This window comes from Adiantum capillus-veneris, chromosome 26 (genome assembly GCF_014529385.1).
Source record: "Adiantum capillus-veneris isolate H3 chromosome 26, ASM1452938v2, whole genome shotgun sequence".
NCBI lineage: Eukaryota > Viridiplantae > Streptophyta > Polypodiopsida > Polypodiales > Pteridaceae > Adiantum > Adiantum capillus-veneris.
The window spans coordinates 37,119,592-37,139,952 of NC_140956.1; the positions used below are offsets into that span (position 1 = coordinate 37,119,592).

General features: G+C 46.5%; 1 protein-coding gene across 6 annotated transcripts in view; it reads right to left on the reverse strand.

Annotated features, from left to right (window-relative positions):
- Nucleotides 1-20,361, reverse strand: part of LOC147423275 (histone-lysine N-methyltransferase ASHR1-like) — a 122,097-nt gene that overhangs the window by 42,977 nt on the left and 58,759 nt on the right. For 4 of the 6 annotated variants that reach the window (XM_086501258.1, XM_086501257.1, XM_086501255.1 and 1 more), the window contains 3 exons: nucleotides 4,193-4,327; nucleotides 4,031-4,085; nucleotides 3,750-3,877 (listed from right to left, as the gene is read on the reverse strand). In XM_086501258.1, coding sequence (XP_086357384.1) covers nucleotides 3,750-3,877; nucleotides 4,031-4,085; nucleotides 4,193-4,327 — 318 coding nt within the window. The remainder of the gene's footprint in view (nucleotides 1-3,749; nucleotides 3,878-4,030; nucleotides 4,086-4,192; nucleotides 4,328-20,361) is intronic. The other 2 variants (XM_086501261.1, XM_086501256.1) reach the window with 1 other exon arrangement.

Here is a 20,361-nt window from a genome sequence, read left to right on the forward strand (position 1 = left end):
CTTTCACCCAAAAGCTCTGGTCCCCAAAAGCTTGCACTAAAAACTACAAAAGCTGCCAACATAATTTACGAAAATCCGTACAGTCCTGCCACATCAGCACAGCAGCGTAAAAGCCGAAAATCCGTACAGTCTTACCACGTCACCATTTGTACCAACTACCACGTCGCATGTCAACACATTTTACGGAACTCTCCTTAAGGGTTCAAGCTTCCGTCTTTTAGGGTTTCGGGCCCCACGGCCGGTGCTTCATCCATTCAGTTACTCTGGGGCTTGCCCGACCACCTGCCACATCATCACTTTGTGACACAATGTCTGGGTACAAAATAAAAATGAAATAAACTAAAAACTAAAATCATCATCATCAATGTCCGAGGATGCCTAGCATTGAGCGTTGTCTAAGAATGTATTGCATCGGTGGTTGAAGAGCATCGTCAATCTCCGCCTCTATAAATAGTTGTATTGGACGTCTCCCATGTCGTACTAGAATATTCTTGATCCTTTGATGAAGCCTCCATCGATGTCATGGTCGCCCTTGTAGACGTGGGCGTCTCGCTCTCCCGAGCTCAATGGCTCTGTCAACTAATATACCTCTGGTATAGATGGGCCCCTCCATTGATGTCATGGTCGCCCTTGTAGACATGGGCGTCTAGCTCTACCAAGCTCAATGGCTCTGTCAACTAATATACCTTTGGTATAGGTGGGCTCGGAAGTCTGCTGTGAAGCTTGCTCATCTGATTGTCGAGTTTCTGTTGTAAGGAAGTCAGTGATCTCCCTCTGTGAATGTCTCCCACTGCCTGATCTCCTCAAGAGACTCCCTCTGTCTGCGCCGCTTTAGCAAAAACAACCCGAGGCATCTCTAATCCTGATATCTCATGACTCTAGCCAACGGTCCAAAGCCCTCTCTGAATAGACAATGAAAGCGGCCTCATATCTCATAGTATACCGGACAATGACATATGTGATGTAACTTTGTCTCTGCCTCTATATGACACAACTGACAAATCTTGGCCTCTGATGGTACACTCCTAAATCTGTCAATCTCAAACACTAACTGATGCGATGATGCATGCATCTGACCAATAGCACATCATATCCCATGGGATAATCGAGTGCCCATATAGGCAGGTCTAATCACATATCCATCATCTCTGAGTTGGAGAAGATGCTCTCTATAGAAATCCATCTTCAAGCCCAACTCTTGTGTCGGTTGTATCCATGTGCTCCGCAGATCCTGACGTATGAGTCTAGTGAACTCTGTCCATGGTGTGAGAGATAGGAGTGTGCATCCAAGGAGTACTGGAGCAGAGGCAGTCTATACATGTTGTAACCATGTGATTGAGACCATGGTGTCATCTTCCATACCAGCATGTTGTATCCCCCTATAGCACTAGCTGTCAGGAGGACTCAAGGGCTAGACAAGCAGATCTGTCTGTATGTATGGCAGAATTGCAAAGTGATCAATTGCATGTCTAGTCTAAACACAAAAACCCTAACCTATAGCCCATCACATACCGCCCCTAAAATCAAAGCAAGTGTGATCAATTGTGGGTATCAAGCAAAAAGAGAGCTCAAAATTCCAACGGTAAGAGAAAATAAAATATACATGTCAAATCCATGTATATTGTATGCTCCTATGCAATCATTTATTCATGTGCGGTGTGCATGGTGGAGGTGTGAATCCATGGAAATAAAGCTAGCTACAAACTGGTTGAGTCTGGAAGCCTACCATGTGATCAGCATAGTGACGACCCGAAACGAAAACGGCAGAAATGAAAACTGGAAAATCCGGAGTTTCGGAGTTTTGACCTCGATCAAAACGGTTAAGAAACGAGGTTTTTTTATTTATTAGCAAAAACCAATTTAATACTTAAAACAAGAAGCATAGAAAGATACGTCAATGATCATAATTTCATTTTCTACAAAACTTCAGAATTTATATGACAAAAACTCAATACCTTCAACCTACGGTCTTCCCACCTATAGTCTAGGTAGACCTATAGTCTACAAGAAACCTATTGTCACGCATCTCCCCAGTGTGCAAAATATGTTGGTAGGCACTACAGAGGTCTCGACCAAGCACCTCCTAGTTCTCCACGAAGAAACTCACAGTCAAACCATCCTCCCCTAGGCAACTACCCCTCGGGAGTGCCCTGAGGGCCTCGTGTAGCTCCTCAGTCTGGAGCAGGCGCTCAAGGCCCTGTCTTTTCCCTTCAAATTGACCCTTGAGAAAAATAAGGTTCTAAACGGAGTTTCTTCCGGTCCGAAAGGGTGAAGAAATGGCGTTTCCATTTCGGGCCCCCAAAACGCTGTTTCTTCTTACTACATTGGTTAGTATCAAAGCCAATGCCTACAAGAAAAAGAAAAAAAAACCATGCACTAGATTTCTCTCATTAGAATCTTTTTGTCTCGAGACTAATTTTCTCTCTCTAGAACAAGCTAGTCTATCTCAGGTACCTGGAGGAGTTCGATACCAAATTGTCAGACCAAGATTTCATTGATTGTTGATTAATGGCGTGTAGCTTCCATTGGGGAAGCTCAAGGCTGCAACTTGTGGATGAAGACCTCCTTCCTAGGCTCATTGTCCAGAGGGAGACCTCAAAACGGTAAGCTTCGCCAGCAAGGCTCTCCTCTTACAAGCAAGATCAATGACCTCAAGGCCTCCTTGGGAGGTCAAGAGTGATGATCCACTACGCCACCATGCACATGTGGGCTGCTCATCCCAGCCCGACAATCGAAAGTTGCTAAGCGTTTGCAGTTGGTTAAAACAAGAGCTAGAGAAGATGCAGCACTACAAGGTGATGTAACACGTACCACATTGAATGACAGCCAACACCTAGAGACCAATCAGGAGGGAAAAACTGCTAATCCAGTACTCTTTCTTTCTTTCTATCTTAAAGGCCAACAAAAAGTGTTGAGTGCATGCTCACACCACTGTAGATTGGGTTTATAAATGAAACGAGAAGATACAAAAAATCTCCCCAGTGGTATGGTGTGTCTCCATGAAGAGTTCATACTAATCAAGACAGACACATACTATCCATGACGTGTGCATGACTTATCATCAACATAAGAGTATCCATCGTGGACCTCCACTCCTCCAAGCCATGGCGGCTCACTTATCGCAGTTGAGCAGATTCAGGACAAGAACAAATGCTCCACTTTTTCTTCCTGGGAGCCATAGCAGTCAACAGAAAATCCCTGGCTATTTAGTGCTTATCTGAAGTCTTTTTTATCCTGTCAGTGACCTCAAGAGGGTAGAGGCAACTAAAGTTTTGACACTATGGTAGAAAAAACGGTAATAGGAGTAAGTGCATTCATTGTATTGAAGCATAAATTTTGATGTGGGTGCCAGACAAACGAATGCAACAAGCACTATGGATTGGACAAAAGCCACAAAAGTTACAACCTCCATTTGTGAATAAAAAGGGTGGATATGCAATGCATTTTCTCACGAATCAGTTCATGGGCCACAGTACACTTGAGCATTCTTTAGCATTTGTGAATAAAAAGGGTGGATAGGCAATGCATTTTCTCACGAATCAGTTCATGGGCCACGGTACACTTGAGCATTCTATAGCATTTGCCTAGACATGACGGATTATATCAAGCATTTAAGGCAGCACCACACATTTGTGTGCTCTTTATCACTTGTTCTGTTTTAACTGATTGACGTGCCAAGAGAAAACCAAATACTTCTGTGCCCTTTTTCATGCTCAACAACCACAAAACAAGTATTACAACCCACTTACTGGACATACCCTGCAAAAGTTGTTGGCAATCTCTTTGATATCAACATCTTCAAAAACGAACGTCAATTTCACTAAATTTGCCATTTGTGCATATAGAACAAGCTGTTGCTCTGGAGTCTCTTCAAAATCTTGGTGGTGTCAAGGTAGGACCAGTACTAGCAGACTTAAAATCTCAGCCTACAATTCTCTGTATTAAAAAAACACTGTAAAACCTATTTTTCATGCTTAAATGTCTTTAGAGTAGCAAACAAACAAAAAATAATCCCTAATACAAAAGATACGCGTAGGCAATGCGTCCACAAGCTCATAATTATCCCAAGTGTTCTCCATACCAGCCTGCAAAACCTGTAGTTGTTAGTTTTTCCTAAACTAGCTGTGAGATTGGCAATTTCTCAGCTAAATGGAGGACCCATACAGAAATAGCATGCCAAATGTATATGTACCTTATCCTTCTCCAAGAACCTTTTTATGAGTAACCTTAGCATCAGCCTCAAAGTAGGGGTAAGATCTCGCCCCTTGTCTGCCATTAACGTGACAAGGCACTTGCATTCATACTTGTGGATACTCGACTCACGCTTCTGCAAAAATAGGTTTTTTAACCGATGAACATTTCCCTTTGGTAAACACCTGATGTTGTTTTTAGCACCTCCATAATATGGATGTACAATTCTAAAGCTGCTCATGCACCATGCGTGCACATGCACACTACTATATGCTGACATTACACAAATATACACACATGCACACATTCAAGCACGTATGTGTGCGCGCAGGCGTGCATGCGCGCCCAGTGTGTGTACACACGCACATGCGCATATGTAGCATTTCAGCTAACTGTCATGTGCTATAACAATGGCAAAAGGATAATTATACTAATCAACCACTTCATCGAGAAAACAATGAAAATTGGACACGAGGTAGGTGGGTGTCCATACACCTGGAGCATGAGATAAACCTACCATCTGTCGTGCAGAGAAGATGGTCTCAATAAAAGTCCCCAACTCATGTGACAGCCAAGTCCTCCTAGTATCCAGCTGAATGAGATCATAACTGCGAATCCTGCTAGTGTGAGGGTGAGGGATAGTGCATCCAGGGAATACTGATAAGGGGGCAGCTTGTACCCATGTAGCTAAAACCAAGATGATTTCTATGCATGAAGTATCACCCTCACTGGCCAACTATCACGATGACACAAGGACTAGTCGTGCATGTTTGTCACGTGGGAGCTGCCATGTGCTATGAATGAAAGACATTGATCTAGCAAAGGCCTCCACTACATTCGGTGTGCATCATCTCAACTCTAATAATCGCATATGACACTATGATGATCCAGGCTAGGCCCCCATATCTGCACTCCATAAAGCAAGCTAGAATTGACCATAGCGTCAAATAGCCACAGCTTAGTGTGTAGCTCCTGAGACTACACCAATGAACATATCCTCCCTAGTCCTCCTAATGTTGCATATCCCCTCATCAATCTCACCTCTGCAGCACCTCTCATAGAGGAAGTAGGTCCACTGAATACAACACCAAGATATGCATAGGAGTCTACTTACTCCATTTGTAAAAATAGGTGTTGATCTCCTAACCCACTGTGCTATAGCATTGAATACCATCACCTTGGTTTTCCCAAGGTTGATGGAGAGCCCATTATCATGTGCATAAGCATTTAATACATCTAGATGTCTCTCTGTACCCTCTAGAGACTCTGAAATAAGCACGGCATAAACCAATAGAGGTATCCATGTACCTAACAATTGTGCCCCTCTATCCCTTGCAATCTCAATGTAGTCAGAAATCTCATCAATATACAATACAAAAAAAGTCAAAGAAAGTGGGCATCCCTACTTCACCCCAAGAACAAAGTGAACATGCTCTGAAAGAATCTTTGTAGTGGGACGGCACCACATGCCGATGGAAAAGAACAGACGGAAATGACTTTAGGCACTTCAAAACAACTAAACAGAACGAAAGAAAGAATCCACATGACACTCAGAGTGGCGGAGTTCCACTCCAAGATGGCACTAACCCCAAACCCTGGCGTCCCTTTCAGTATTTCTTTATATTGCTTCAACAAGGTACAACTTATGTGGCTCTGATCTGCATCTCCCAGGGGTAGATGCCACACAGAGAGAGAGAGAGAGAGAGAGAGAGAGAGAGAGAGAGAGAGAGCCCACGAGACTTATTTAAAGGCACTTGGCCTCACCCAAAAGCAGTTACATAAAAAGCATCAAGTCTAAAAGCATCTGGTCCAAAAGCTAGCACCCATGGGGCTAGTTCGTACATGCTGCCACGTCATCATGCGGTTCCGAAAACTGCGGGCTGATCCGTACGCTACCACGTCACCATCATCTCTACGCAAATTGAGTTGGGGTGTGTGTGTGCACGCACGCGCGCGTGTCTGCTATACTCTAGGCCCCATCGGACAGGGTACAGTAAGTTGGGTTGGGTTAGGATTATTTAGGCCACTCGGCAAGAACCTATAAGTTGGTTTCTTCTTCTGCTTCTGGTAGAGTTTAGGCCCCTCGGGTGGAATCTTTAGGTTGGCTAGGGTTAGGCTCAAGGAGTGGTAACCCTCTTGGTCTTTGTTATAGGATTGGACACTACAAGCGAGGAATCAATAGCAACACACGAGCAGAAACTACAAAATCACCGAACTTGGAGAGAGAGTGAAACCGGCCCGTAGGACGGTAGACTTTGGCTTTCACCCAAAACTTTACTTAAAACTTTAAAACACACAAAACTTTGCAGATAAAACCTGTAACGGGAATTGACACTTCAACACACACAGCTTGGAAGTTGGAGCGCTCCAAGCATACGCCGACAACCTGTTGGCCCCAAAGACTGGCACCCCTTATGGTATTTCTTTATTCTTTAAGAGGGTAAAAAGTTACAAAGCTGAGTCTTGGGGATCTTCACCTGTATCCAGCTAGATGGCACATGTTCTAGCAAAATTTCCACAACATAACGGATCCAAACTTGCTCTCAACAAACCCCCATGCCAGGACTCGCTTCTAATGGCATAAACCCTATGTTTTAAGCTCAAAAACAGTAATTACAGCTCTTTGTAATTACTTGTTTTTCACTTGTTTTCAGCCCTAAGCACCCCATTACTGTCCTCTAACAGTAGGGCACTATTCCCAATGCTTTTGGCATCCATATGGATGAAAAACAATCCCAAAACAGCACCTGTACGGGGAGGTTATTACCCTCACCGGTGCCTGCTTTTGGAGTAGCAGCCTATTCCTGCTCAAAGAGGCACTTGCCTCGGCACAAAAAGCATATGACCACACAACTGTACATAGGTCAAATGAAAATCCCTCTTGTGGGGCATCACATAACTGCACAGAGGACAGAGAGAGAGAGAGAGAGAGAGAGAGTAGTGAATGATGTGCAAGGCTTCAGTTCTTGCACTTCACTGTACATAGAGGGTAGGCAAACACACAACAGCTTTGGTACCTGCAACAATCCACCATACGGCTGAAAATGCAGCCCCAAGTTTAATTTCATGCCTCTCTCTCTCTCTCTCTCTCTCTCTCTCTCTCTCTCTCTCTCTCTCTCTCTCTCTCTCTCAAGCTCGAAAGTGCCCAAAAATGTGCCAAATGGCACTCATGCATGGTTTTCCTGTTTTGTTGTAACAAACTGCTGATGTGTCAAAGCCTAAAGAATGGGGCCAACTTACATATGCCGGCCGAGAGGCCTAAACCCTAAGAAGAACAAGTAGCAGAAGAAGACGAAGTTTTACCCACTTATGGGACCCCGTCTGATGGGGCCCCAGTGACATAAAGGGATTAAAATAAAACACGACCTGCACACACGCAAAAACTGATGACGTGGCATATTTCCGAAAATTGCACTAACATGATGACGTGGCAGGTTGTACAGATTTCCTTGTTTTGTGCTGGCTGATGACGTGGCATGCTGTACGGATTTCCGTAAATTGCGCTGACAGCTTTTTGGCTTTGCTTTTGGACCAGAAGCTTTTGAGTTTTAAAGGCTTTTTACTGTAACTGCTTTTCAGGCCAAGGGCCTTTAAATATGAGGCTAGGGCTCATTCTCTCGCATGCTTCTTCGCGAAGATGCAGAGTCTGGGATACCGGCTTGTACTGTGTTGATGCAATATAAAGAAATACAGAAAGGGGCGCCAAGGTTTGAGGCCAATACTCTCTGGGGTGGAATTCCGCCACTCCGTGTCATGTGTCGTCTCTCTTTCAGTTCAGTTGTTATTTGAAGTGCTAATAGTCTGTTCAGTCTATTCTTTTCTATTGGCACGTGGTGCCCACCTTGTGACATTTGTACCTTCCGGTCTAAAAATATCTCAACCAGTTGCTCAGTTGACTTAGCGGCAGAGTAATAAAATATTCCTCTTGTCACCGAAGCTAATGACACGAACAGATTTCATGGCCCCAAAATAGCAATTTCCTAAATTGTTGGAGATGCTTCCACGGCCTCACTAGTCATCTGAGCATCTATCACCACTGGGACCACATCCAAAAATGCAATGTAGCCCAGTTATCGGGTGATCTTCTCTTCAAACTTTGAGTAGAGCCTAGACATACTTTTACTGCTTGGATTCCAAGGCCAGTCGGCCCGGGCCAACTCGTGGCGACAAGGCCTTCCCGTCTGCGGATGAAACTCTCGGCCATTGACCATTTCACACTGGCCATACAATGTCCGACCATTTGCAACTTCAAAAAGAGGGTCCCAAAAATTAAACAGAAATCAAGCGAAAGAAACAAACAACTAAGGTTAGCAATTGCCACGTCCTTGTGACATACCCCCCTCTTGAAATCGCAAACATCCTCGATTGCATGCCATATATACATGACATTGATGATCTTGTGTTGTTAGCACGCTTTTATCATCGCATGTACCCACAAGAAAGGTCATAACACATAGATACGAATTACTTTTTTTCCGAAAAAAATATCCTTCTGTTAGTTAATGAAACTGCCCATAGGGCTTCAACCACCTCTACTAGAGAGGGCTACAACACTCATAAGAGAGACTCCAATGAAAAAAACAGCATATGTATTATGAGGCCATATCAGGTAATGGGAGGGGGGAAAAGCTACACAGGTGGACGGTAGTGCCAGCTTAGCTCACAACTGACCATGGTGAAGAAAGACCCAGGGCGCAAGAGTCGAAGGAACTCCTCTCAGCGCTCCCGCCCCCCGCATGCAGTCAGAGCTGCCCTAGAGTCTCTCGAACTGTCCCCTGAGAGTATGGATCAGCTCCAGCCAAAAATCTCGAACAGTCTCCGCTGGTGGCACAAGGCGAGCCAACACCGGGCCCACCAGATGAACCAGAGTGTCAGGTCACGGACGAGCTCCCAATACACCTCTCTCTCACTGCACCAATCCTGTGGGGTAAGCTCTATAACAGGCTGGAGTGTAGGTCGACCCCCTGTATCACTATCATCCTGCTGGCGAAGGATAGCTCAAACTGTAGTGTAGGGCCCGTGAGAGTGGACCAAGCAGCTGCCCCCCACATGTACTATCGTGCAGTGAAAAGAACTGGCATCAGCCGAAGGACTCGAAGCCAAACTTGTGCCATAGGGCAATCCCAAAGACAGTGACGCTCGCTCTCCAAGGGATGGTCACAAGCTGCACATGCTGCCGAGAGACCACTGTGTACAAGCCAACACCCCACTGTTGTAGCTCTATGTGCAACCAACCACTGACCAACGTGACTCGCCGCGGCTGCTTGGCGTCCCACAACCTCGCCCAAAAAGCCGACAAGAACTTAGTTGTGAGACCCTCCTCCTGCCAATGAGGTGCTGCACCAGGACAAGTCTCTCTCAGAGCTACCAGTATGTGACGTCCCAGTTGAATAGTGTACTGAAAGAAAGGGACACCTGGATAGTCGGCTGAGGAGAAAGACTCCCTCCAAAACCACTCTCCAGAATCCCACTGCACTCGTGCCAGTGGACAGCTCTCCCAAGCCCACAGCCTCTAGTGGCCAGTCTCAAGAGCTGCTGGGTCAGGATCTATGACACAAGTCCTCCCACAGATGCACGCAACTCAGATCCTCTCAAAACAACACTCTGCAACATGTGGGGCCTCTATTGTAATTCGGTGTAAACGACCCTCGCCCTGTAGCTCTAAAAACAGGGAGGGTACATTCTCTGAGCAAGCCCGAACTGAGATGAGGACCTCCAGTCGCGTGAAGTCCCCCATCCCATCAGGGCGAAGCTGCCTCGAGAGATGTGAGCCACTCAACTGGTACTGCCGCTGTGATGTCCTGACACATGCTCTGCACCCCTCTCATGCCCTATAGTTGGATGCTCTGAAGCTCCTCTGACAAACCTGAGAACTGTAACCAGTCACCTAAAGTGCGTGTTGGACCCTCTGCCATGGGACCCCAAGAAACATGAGGCCTACTACCAACCAAGTGGCCTAGCTGAGTGCTAACCATGGGGTTCCAAACAAGGGGCTATCTCAGGCGCTCCTCCGTGCAAGTAGGCTAGTGTTGCTCCAGGCCTCTCCGCAGCTGCTCCTAGGAGCGGAGCAGACTCACAGCAAAACAGTCCTTCAGTCTCCTGCTCAGGCCAACTCTGTGCATCTCTGTGAAAATCCATGTGATCGAAGGTCTCCAAGGGCCTCCAGCCTGAGACACTCTAGCTCTAAGCCACTAGAGCAAAAACTCCTTCCAAGGCTCCTCCCTTGGAAGCAGTCCTCTAACAACAAACTTCCCAAGAAGGGCTCTCCTCTGCTATGTTGGGTCTATGATCCCCAACCCCCCCCCCCCCCCTGAGAACAAGGTAGAGTGATGATCTGCCAGGCCACTTTAGCCCGGGCTATTTGAGTGTCGCGTCCTGACCAAAGGAAATTCCTGATCAACCTCTCTACTTGGCTGATACAGGAACTTGAAAAGATCCAACAAGATGTGATGTACTACAAAGTAGCAAACAACACCTGGTTGGCCACTACAATTCTGCTTGCCAGAGAAGGTCGTGTTGAGCTCCAATGTAGCAGCTTCCTCCTAATGGGCAGGAGGAGGGGAGCAATCCGCTGCTCAAGAAACAAGTCCAAGACAACTTGGCAGCCCAAGTATCGAATTGTAGTCCCTGGGGGGATCCACCTAAAACCCTCACCTCGCAGCCAATCAGGCATAGGATCACTGCCATTCAAGAAAGCCACTGTCTTTCTCCAATTGGTCAGTGCCCTTGCTGCACAACAAAAAGTCTCAAGAGCTTGCTCACACCTGCGTAGGTTGGCCTCCTGGCCCTCCAAGTACAGAGTTGAGTCGTCTGCAAACTTAGCATCCAGTAGCTCGTCGCCCCGAATAGGGAGCGCTAAGCCACGTAAACCAACCTACTATGAAAGCAAAAATATGCTCATCACCTAAGCATAGAACAGAAAGAGGAAGGTGGCAAGGGGGCAGCCCTGTCTAACCGAACGTGTGAGCATGAAACGATCTCCTCTATCACCTGCCAAAAGCACCTAACTGTGTGCACGGCTGTAAAGAGCTGACACACCTATGATCCAGGCATCTTGCCACACCTCTGATCCGGGCATCTGAGAAGCCCTTCTTGCGTAGAGTGCATCTGGGTTCCATGTATAATGCTCTCTAGAAGTGGTTGAATCCTCAAACTCATAGCCTTGGCAAGAATTTTGTAGGTTAAGTTGAGGATGGTGATGGGCCGCCACTGCCGAATCTCATCCAAGGAACCACCCTCCTTGGGAATGAGGTAGATCAAGCCCTCACTCATGCTAACAGGCATCTCTCCTGTGTGTAGGATGTACTAAAAAGCACTGCAAAGATTTGAGCCAAGCAAGTTCCAGTACTCTAAGAAAAAACTGGGAGTCAAACCATCCTCACATGGACAGCTACCACGAGGAAGTTCTCTGAGGGCCGTGTGGAGCTCCTCTAGCTGAAGAGGCAGCCTGAAAGCCTCACAAAGCCAGAGTGCTGCCGCACATGTGAAACCCGCAAAGTCATACATAGCCTTTCCCAAGCTGCCAACTCAACTCCATGCACATTAGTATGGCTATTTCCAATCCTGTCAGAGGGTCCTTTAACATGTTGAAGTCACCCCAAATGCACCATTGCTCTGCCTGCGGCAGAGACTCTACAATGTGAGATCAAAACTCTGCATGTGCACTCGCCACATTGGGCGCATAGATGTTCAGGAAGCAACCCTGAACCTGCATAGTAATTCGTTGAGCTCTGCCAGGCACAATAATACCTCTGTCTAGAATGGCATGCTGCCAAGAGTCCGCAATAGTCATACATACCCCTTCCCGGATGCCACCAGATCCAAATCCGGCTGTTTAGAATGTCTCATACTGCCCACGCAAAAGCTGACCACATCGTCTAATGCAGCTCTCACACAGATGATGCTCCTGTAGCATAACAAGGTCAATCTCTCCTCCCACAAGGCATCGTTGACGCTCCTGGTGTAGTCAGCCCCTTTGGTGCTGAAATTGGCGCCCACCTAATCCCTACACGTTCAATGACAAGATCCTCATGGGGAGCGAGAGAGAACTAATGCTGCAGCAGCCGCTAACCGTGTTATCTTCGAGGCTGGCTTGGATGGGGAATAATCAATATCCGAGCGTCCCCGAGATAGGCGTTGGAGAGGGGGAATGGGGACGACACCCGGCACGACCAGAAGTGCCTCTCTATAGCCCAGGGTCAACACAGCACCCCAATCCACTCGAAAACACCTTCAAAACGACAATTTGCACATAATCCGCTTCACTTGCACGATTCCCAAGCGCACACGCGCTTTCCAAGACTGTAAAACAAGTCCACACTTCATTGCACCTGCTCTACCTTCCTTCGCACATACACTTACTTTCTCTCTCTCTCTCTCTCTCTCTCTCTCTCTCTCTCTCTCTCTCTCTCTCTCTCTCTCTCTCTCTCTCTCTCTCTCTCTCTCTCTCTCTCTCTCTCTTTGCAAAGCATCAACGATCCGGGCGTACACACGCTTCACCGGTACCGCGGCTGGCAACAGACGAGACGACAAAGAGAAAAGGGGAAGGGGGGAGCGACACGGTACAATTGACCAAGAGGATTGTTCATTAACAGCTTCCCAACTCCATTACAATGCTCTTCTGAGCTTCTCCCTCTCTCTCTCTCTTACTTTCTTACCCATGCAATCCCCAAAAAAAAAGCCCTTCTTACAAAAAGTTTTGCCCCTTTACTGGGCCCGTTTTTTGAGTTTTTAGGCATTTTTCATGATAGGCCGACACGTGGCACTCCCCTTGGGAGGATTGACCTTGCTTTGACCAATTTGAACACATCCCGAGGCCTCACTTGCACACCCACATGTAGGATCCCTTTAGGATGTGGGGGAGCAGGAGAGAGAGCCCACTTGCTGTCCTATGCAATGAGAGTGAAGGAGAAGAGGAGATAGGCGCAGAAAGAGCACACGCAGAGAAAACGTGAGAGAGAGAGAGAGAGCTCGTTGAATTTTTGGGAAAAGCCACGCAATTTCTTTTGGGCTTCACATTTGAGTATATGAGTAAGTGACTATGGGGCCATTCACACTTGGGCCCCCTCACTTATAAGTCTTTTTAACTTATGAGTTATAAGTACAAGGCACTTAGGCCTTTATTCCCTAACAACCTCCCACCTAAAGGCAATGTACCTTGGGAGATCAAAGAATCAGCTAACTATGATACAACAGTTGATCATGCACTTACTCATCCAACACCCATCATTTGACGGCAATATGCAAACCGCTCTGCTGGAAGACTCTTGGTCAAAAGATCTGCAGGATTTTCATCTGTGTGCACCTTGACAAGTGTAATGCTCTTGTCATCAAGCACACTCCTGATAAAATGATACTTCACCTCTATGTGCTTTGTCTTGGCATGAAAAACAGGATTCCTTGCAAGCATAATAGCACTCTGACTATCACAGTGTAGCACAGGAACCGGTGACTTAATGCCAAGCTCTTCTACCAAACGCATGAGCCACAAAGCTTCTTTGCATGCCTCAGTGGCAGCCACATACTCAGCTTCAGTGGTAGACAAAGCAACACATTTTTGCAGTCTAGAAATCCAAGAAACTGCACCTCCTGTGAATGTAAACACATATCCAGAGGTAGACTTCCTGCAATCTGGATGTCCCGCAAAATCTGCATTTGTAAAGCCATGTACAGATGTCTCACTCTTCCCAAAACAAATGCACAAGTCTTTAGTGCCTTTCAAGTATCTCAAGATACACTTCACTGCTTCCCAATGCTTTTTACCAGGATTGCTCATGTACCTGCTTACCACTCCCACCGCAAATGCAATGTCCGGACGTGTAGCAACCATAGCATACATCAAACTGCCAACGGCTGATGCATAAGGAATCTTGGCCATTTCGGCCCGCATATCATCTGTGTTTGGGTAGTCATGTGCAGTCAGTTTTACATATGGAGGCAGCGGAGTACCGAGTGCCTTTCCCCCATCCATATGAAAACGATGTAGCACCTTATTAACATAATCTCGTTGAGATAGATACAGACGCCTGTGGGGTCTATCTCGAGAGATACGCATGCCCAAAATATGATTAGCATCACCAAGATCCTTCATGTCAAAGCGATTCTTTAAGCTGTGCTGTAATGCATCCAACTCCGTGACATTTTTACCCGCAATAAGCATGTCATCAACATACAAAATCAGCAATAGAAGAGATCCATCACTTGCCGTTTTGATATACAAACAGTGATCAGAATTACTTCTTTTGTATCCTTGAGACCTCATGAATGTATCAAACTTGTGATACCATGCACGGGGAGACTGTTTCAAACCATACAAGCTCTTCAAGAGTCTACATACTTTCTTCTCTTGCCCCTTTGACACAAAACCTTCTGGCTGCATCATATAGATCATCTCAAGCAAATCGCCATGCAAAAACGCTGTTTTGACATCCATTTGCTTTAACTCCATATCTTCAGAAGCAACCAGGCCTAAAACAAGACGTAATGTGGCAAGCTTTACAACAGGAGAAAAAATCTCATCAAAATCAACACCATGCTTTTGCTTGTACCCTTTAGCAACCAAACGTGCCTTGTACTTAGAAGAAGCATCAAATGTGACCTTGGTCTTGTAAACCCATTTACATGGCAGAGCCTTATGCCCTTTAGGCAAATCAACCAAGTCCCATGTATGGTTTTTCTCCAAAGACTGCATTTCCGAAACCATTGCTTTGAACCATTTCTTACTGTCTTCCCGTTGCATAGCCTCTTTATAGCAAGACGGCTCACCACAATCAGTAAGTAAGCATGACATAGTCCAAAGACGGTTCATATCTATCGGGGGGCCTTGTCACCCGAGTAGACCTACGCACCCAATGATCCATAACAGGTGGATTTTCAGCCTGTAAACCATCAAAAACAGCAGGCTGTTCAGCCGGTTGCATCGCAACAACGGGCGGTCTAGGAGCATCAACCTGTTCCCCTTCCTGTGGTGCATCAATGGCAACTTGTTGGGGCTGATTTTCAGCAGCTAATGGCTGATTTTCAGCACCATTTTCAGCATGTAAAGGCTGCTGAACATTGGGCCTTCTTGGCTGTCCATATGTAACATCTTCACGAAAAACAACCCAGCGCACTTCCTCGACCTTTGTGGGCTGTTTGTGCATGCAATTCTCATTGAAGATGACATCATTGCTGCGTATGATTTTCCGTAATGCAGGATCCCATAATCTATACCCCATTTCACCATCCTCACCATATCCTAGGAAAATGCATTTATGAGACTTTGGTTCTAGTTTGGTGCGCAGTTCACTCCGGATGTGAACATAGGCCTCACAACCAAACACTCTTAAATGTGCATATGAGGGTGGCTTGCCAGACCACACCTCCTCAGGCACCTTTCCACCCAAAGCCTTGCTAGGTGAGCGATTAATCAAGTGAATAGCTGTTTGCACAGCTTCTGCCCAAAAACCATGAGGTAATGCAGCATGTGACAGCATACTCCGAACTTTCTCTTGGATAGTCCGGTTCAACCTCTCTGCAACTCCATTCTGAGAGGGATTAAAAGGAGCCGTGAGCTCTCTTTTAATACCTTTAGTAGCACAAAAGTCAATAAATGCTTTTGATACATACTCCCCCCCATTGTCTGAGCGCAAAGACCTAAGCTTCTTGTCAGTTTGATTCTCAACAAACGCAAGAAACTTCTTGAAAGTATCCAAAACATCGCTTTTAGCACGTATTGGATACACCCACACCTTACGTGTAGCATCATCGATAAACGAGACAAAATATTTCTTTCCCCCTAAAGACAACTGTGGCATTTCACATACATCGGAATGCACTAAGTCTAACCTGTCAGACTTCAAAGAAAGTGACCTTTTGTGCGGTGTTTGACTGTGCTTACCATAAATACAGTGCTCACAATGAGAAAAATCAGCATACCTCAAACACGGCAAATAACCACAACGAGACAGAGTTTCCATTCCTCTTTTACTCATGTGTCCCAACCGGCCATGCCACAAAGAGACACTTGGCTGCTCGGTTACGGCGACAACATGGTCACGCACACTAGATACATGCAAAGGATACAAAGTGTCCGATTTACAACCCTTGGCTACAATCCGGGCCCCTTTACAAATTTTTCACTTACTATCACCAAAAGTGGTGTGATAGCCTGCATCATCTAGCTGCCCTGTACTAATCAAACTCTTCTTGAGTTGTGGCACATGACGCACTTTGTGCAAAACAAAAGTCATACCATCAGCAAAAGAAAACTGGACACTGCCAATACCTGCAATGTCACATGCATAGTTGTCTCCCAAATAAACGGTGCCCTGCACCTCACCTGAGTACTGTGTAAACCAATCCCTATGAGGTGTTACATGAAAGGACGCACCTGAATCAAGAATCCAAGTATGCATGTCCACATAAGAACCCATAGCAAGGGTATGTGCATCCACAGAAGAGGCATTGAGTACATCAGTGCTGCTGTCACTATCACAACTACTAGCAACATTGATTTCCTCAATCAACACAGTGCTCTTCTTGGCATTTCCCTTGTCCTTTGCATCAGTTTCAGCACCCTTGTTCTTCTCTTTCTTCCACTCATAGCATTCCCGTTTATAATGCCCTTTCTTTCCACAATGATGACACACAACATCTTTCCTACGAGATTTGCTGCGTGCCCTGTCCTTACTGTCAGATTTCTCCCTCTGTTGAGACCTGCCTCTCAAGTGCAATGCATTAGAAGACCCACCTGTGGTGTTCTTCCTGTTCATCTCTTCCATCAAGAGAGAACTCTCTACATCTGCATACTTAAGTGACGCACTTGAGTTACTAAGAGCTGTCCGGAATACATCCCAACTCTCGGGCAATGTGCATAGCAGAAAAGTAGCTTTGAACTCCTCATCAATCGTGAATTTCAGCTCTGTCAGTTGGCTGAAAATAGAATTGAATTCATTGAGGTGCACTGACATGTGCGTGCCCTCCTTCATGCGGAGATCCATAAGCTTCTTAAGCCAATACACTTTACTGGCAGCACTCTGCTGTGCATACAGCTCGTCTAAACGCTTCCACATGCCCCATGCTGTCTGCTCATTCTCTACATTGAAGAGTAAATTGTCAGACACCGAAAGCATGATCGTGGAGCGAGCTAACTTGTCCACTTCTTCCCATTCTTCAACCTCCATATCAACCGGTTTCACACCCTGTAACTTAATAGGTTTCGCCTGTTTCTTCTGCAACATCACATTATAACATTGCTTCTTCCATATAGCAAAGTTATGGGCACCTTCAAGCTTGCGAATGTGCAACAAATTGCCACTTTCACTGCTAGAAGCCATTCTGAGTGATTGCAAACACTGAAACCCTGTTTTGCCGACCTAAACACGCCCAAATGTGCACAATCGAGCAAAAAACAGCTTGCTGTTACAGAAAAACAGCGAGCAAATTTCACGCGAAATCACCCCAAAACGGCGTACATTCACTGCCAAACCCTTACCAAAGGTTTCCACAAGGTGAATACATCATTTGCTTGCTGAAATTCCCTGTTTTAGGGCAAAAATCAGACCTGTAAACACCTGTTTTGCTGAATTTTCAGAACCCCGTTGGTGGAAACACCTGTAAGATTGACCTGTGAGACTTGCCCTAATGAAATTGCATCAAATTGACCCCGAAATTGGTCAATTTCAGCAGAAATAGGCTGCTGTTCGCCAGTTTTTGAAACCCTAATTTTGGGGAAACTGTCACCGGAGGTCGATTCTACACCGTGAGAGGATCCCTTCGCGACAGAGTTGATCGAAAACGGTTGAATATCCTTCCCGCAACGAGCAAGAACAGAATTCTGATCTGTGTTGCGAAGATGGCTCTCTTGGAAACCCTAAAGCTCTGATACCATGTGTGGGGGAGCAGGAGAGAGAGCCCACTTGCTGTCCTCTGCAATGAGAGTGAAGGAGAAGAGGAGATAGGCGCAGAAAGAGCACACGCAGAGAAAACGTGAGAGAGAGAGAGAGAGCTCGTTGAATTTTTGGGAAAAGCCACGCAATTTCTTTTGGGCTTCACATTTGAGTATATGAGTAAGTGACTAGGGGGCCATTCACACTTGGGCCCCCTCACTTATAAGTCTTTTTAACTTATAAGTTATAAGTACAAGGCACTTAGGCCTTTATTCCCTAACATAGGAAGCAACGACGGCGCCGTCGTTGCTCCCAAGGGCGAGCTTGCCTTCAAAAATAGTTGGGCGGGGGGGACCCCGAGGTCCGCACAGTGGGAAACGGCCCCAGCCCCCTCGGCATGCCACGTCATCACCTTCCCCGCGCGGACGGAGCCGCCCAAAACCACCGCACCGCCGCCTGCAGCACCACCACAACAGCGCCATGCACGGACGCCATGGCCACAAGCTCCCAAGGAGCCTCTCTCTCCCTTGTGACACTGAGGGCCTCACGGCCTAGCTTAAGTAGCCAGAGCCCCCGGCCCCTCGCACCGCATGTGGGTTCATTCCCAAGCCACGTGGCATTCCCACAACCCATGGCCATAAGCTCCAAAAAAAATTCCCAACATATTTGTATAAAAAAACTTCTTTTCTGGCCTTCTTTTCCCAGCCTCTGCAATCTGTTCCTTGATCGGAACCCTGTGCCGTGAAGCCATGCCGAAACTCTATCATGCATGTCCAGTGCCATGTTGCCCTCCCCGCATTTTGACCTTCCTGAGTCCGCCGTCCGAAGCCGCCAAAAACCGGGAAAAGCATCTACAAGCATTCAACCGCCCAATGCTCCGTTTTTTCTCCACACTGTAACTCGACGCTCAGGGCTCAGAATCATGAACCGTCAACTTCTGCTTGACCCGCATGATGCATGCTACTCTCTAAAACCTTGGCGAAGCCCAAAAACTGCCAGATGGCACATTTCCCAATGCGGTCAAGTGGGCTCAGACCCGACCCCCGAAAAATCTTCTAATGGCCATAACTTGCCATCCAGAGCTCCGATTCACAATCCGAGAAGACAGGCATGCTCCATAACTTGAGCACTACACACATATGCACTGACATCAACCCGGGCCATCTGTCCCCAGCTGCCCTACCCGTCAGGGATCTGCTACACACCCTTTCTTTAAACTGCAATATCTAGAGCCTCGGAGCTCCGTTTGACAAGCCGTTTGAACCGGCCTGGAGAGCACACTAAGGACCACACTTTGGCACATGATGGCCGCCTTCTAGATACCTTTTGACTGCCAACCCTGTTAGCCACCGTCTGGAGCCTTCTTGGCCCAAAAAACCGCATTGGACATACATTTCCGCTTCCACTTGGCCACAACAGCTTTAGACACATGCCCTAGCACCATCATGTGCGCCCGTATGCATCCATACCCTTGCATGAGCCCATATCTGGCATCGACATGTTTTGGGTGCACCATCATTGCCCAACCCTCTTGTTGAGCATTCATGCTCAACTAAAAGCACACTCTTGAACCTGAAAACTGCAACACTTGACAAGCACGGAATGAAGCAAAAAACCATAGCTGTATGTACATGCTATGTACAGAGTATGTACAAGGTGTCCTCTCTCTTCATAAGCTCCCTCTGTCTAGGTTGGTTGCCCAACCCTTGTAGCTACAATCTGGTGTACATCAGGCACTAACCCCCTGTCAAAGTACAGCTTGAGCCGTACACCATTCACCCTATGCCTCAAATATTTGCCATTGGCTCGCACCAGTTGATAGGTCCCATTCAGAAAGGCTTTATGCACTTTGTACGGACCCGTCCATTTCTTCTTGAACTTCTTTTGGAAGGTAAAGTCCAAGTACCTCTCATACTTCATCACCAAATCTCCCTCTTGAATCTCCTTGTTTGGCAAGCTCTTGTTGAACTTCGCCACTCACTTATCCCTCTGTTTCACATAAAAGTCTGCCGCCGCCTCCCTATCCATTTGTAAAGCCTCCAAATTAGTGATCCGATTCTGCAACACGCCCTGTTGAGTGGCACTGACACGCCACATACCCTTCAATGCACTTAGTTGTGCATGCACTGGCAAAACCGCCTCTTTACCATAAACCAGATTAAATGGAGTGAAGTTTGTGGCCACCTTGTAGGATGTGCGGTAGGCCCACAAACACTTCTCCAAATTTACCTCCCACTCTGTCAACTGCTTATAAACATACTTGGTCAACATCTTCACAATCTGCCCATTGGCACTCTCTACC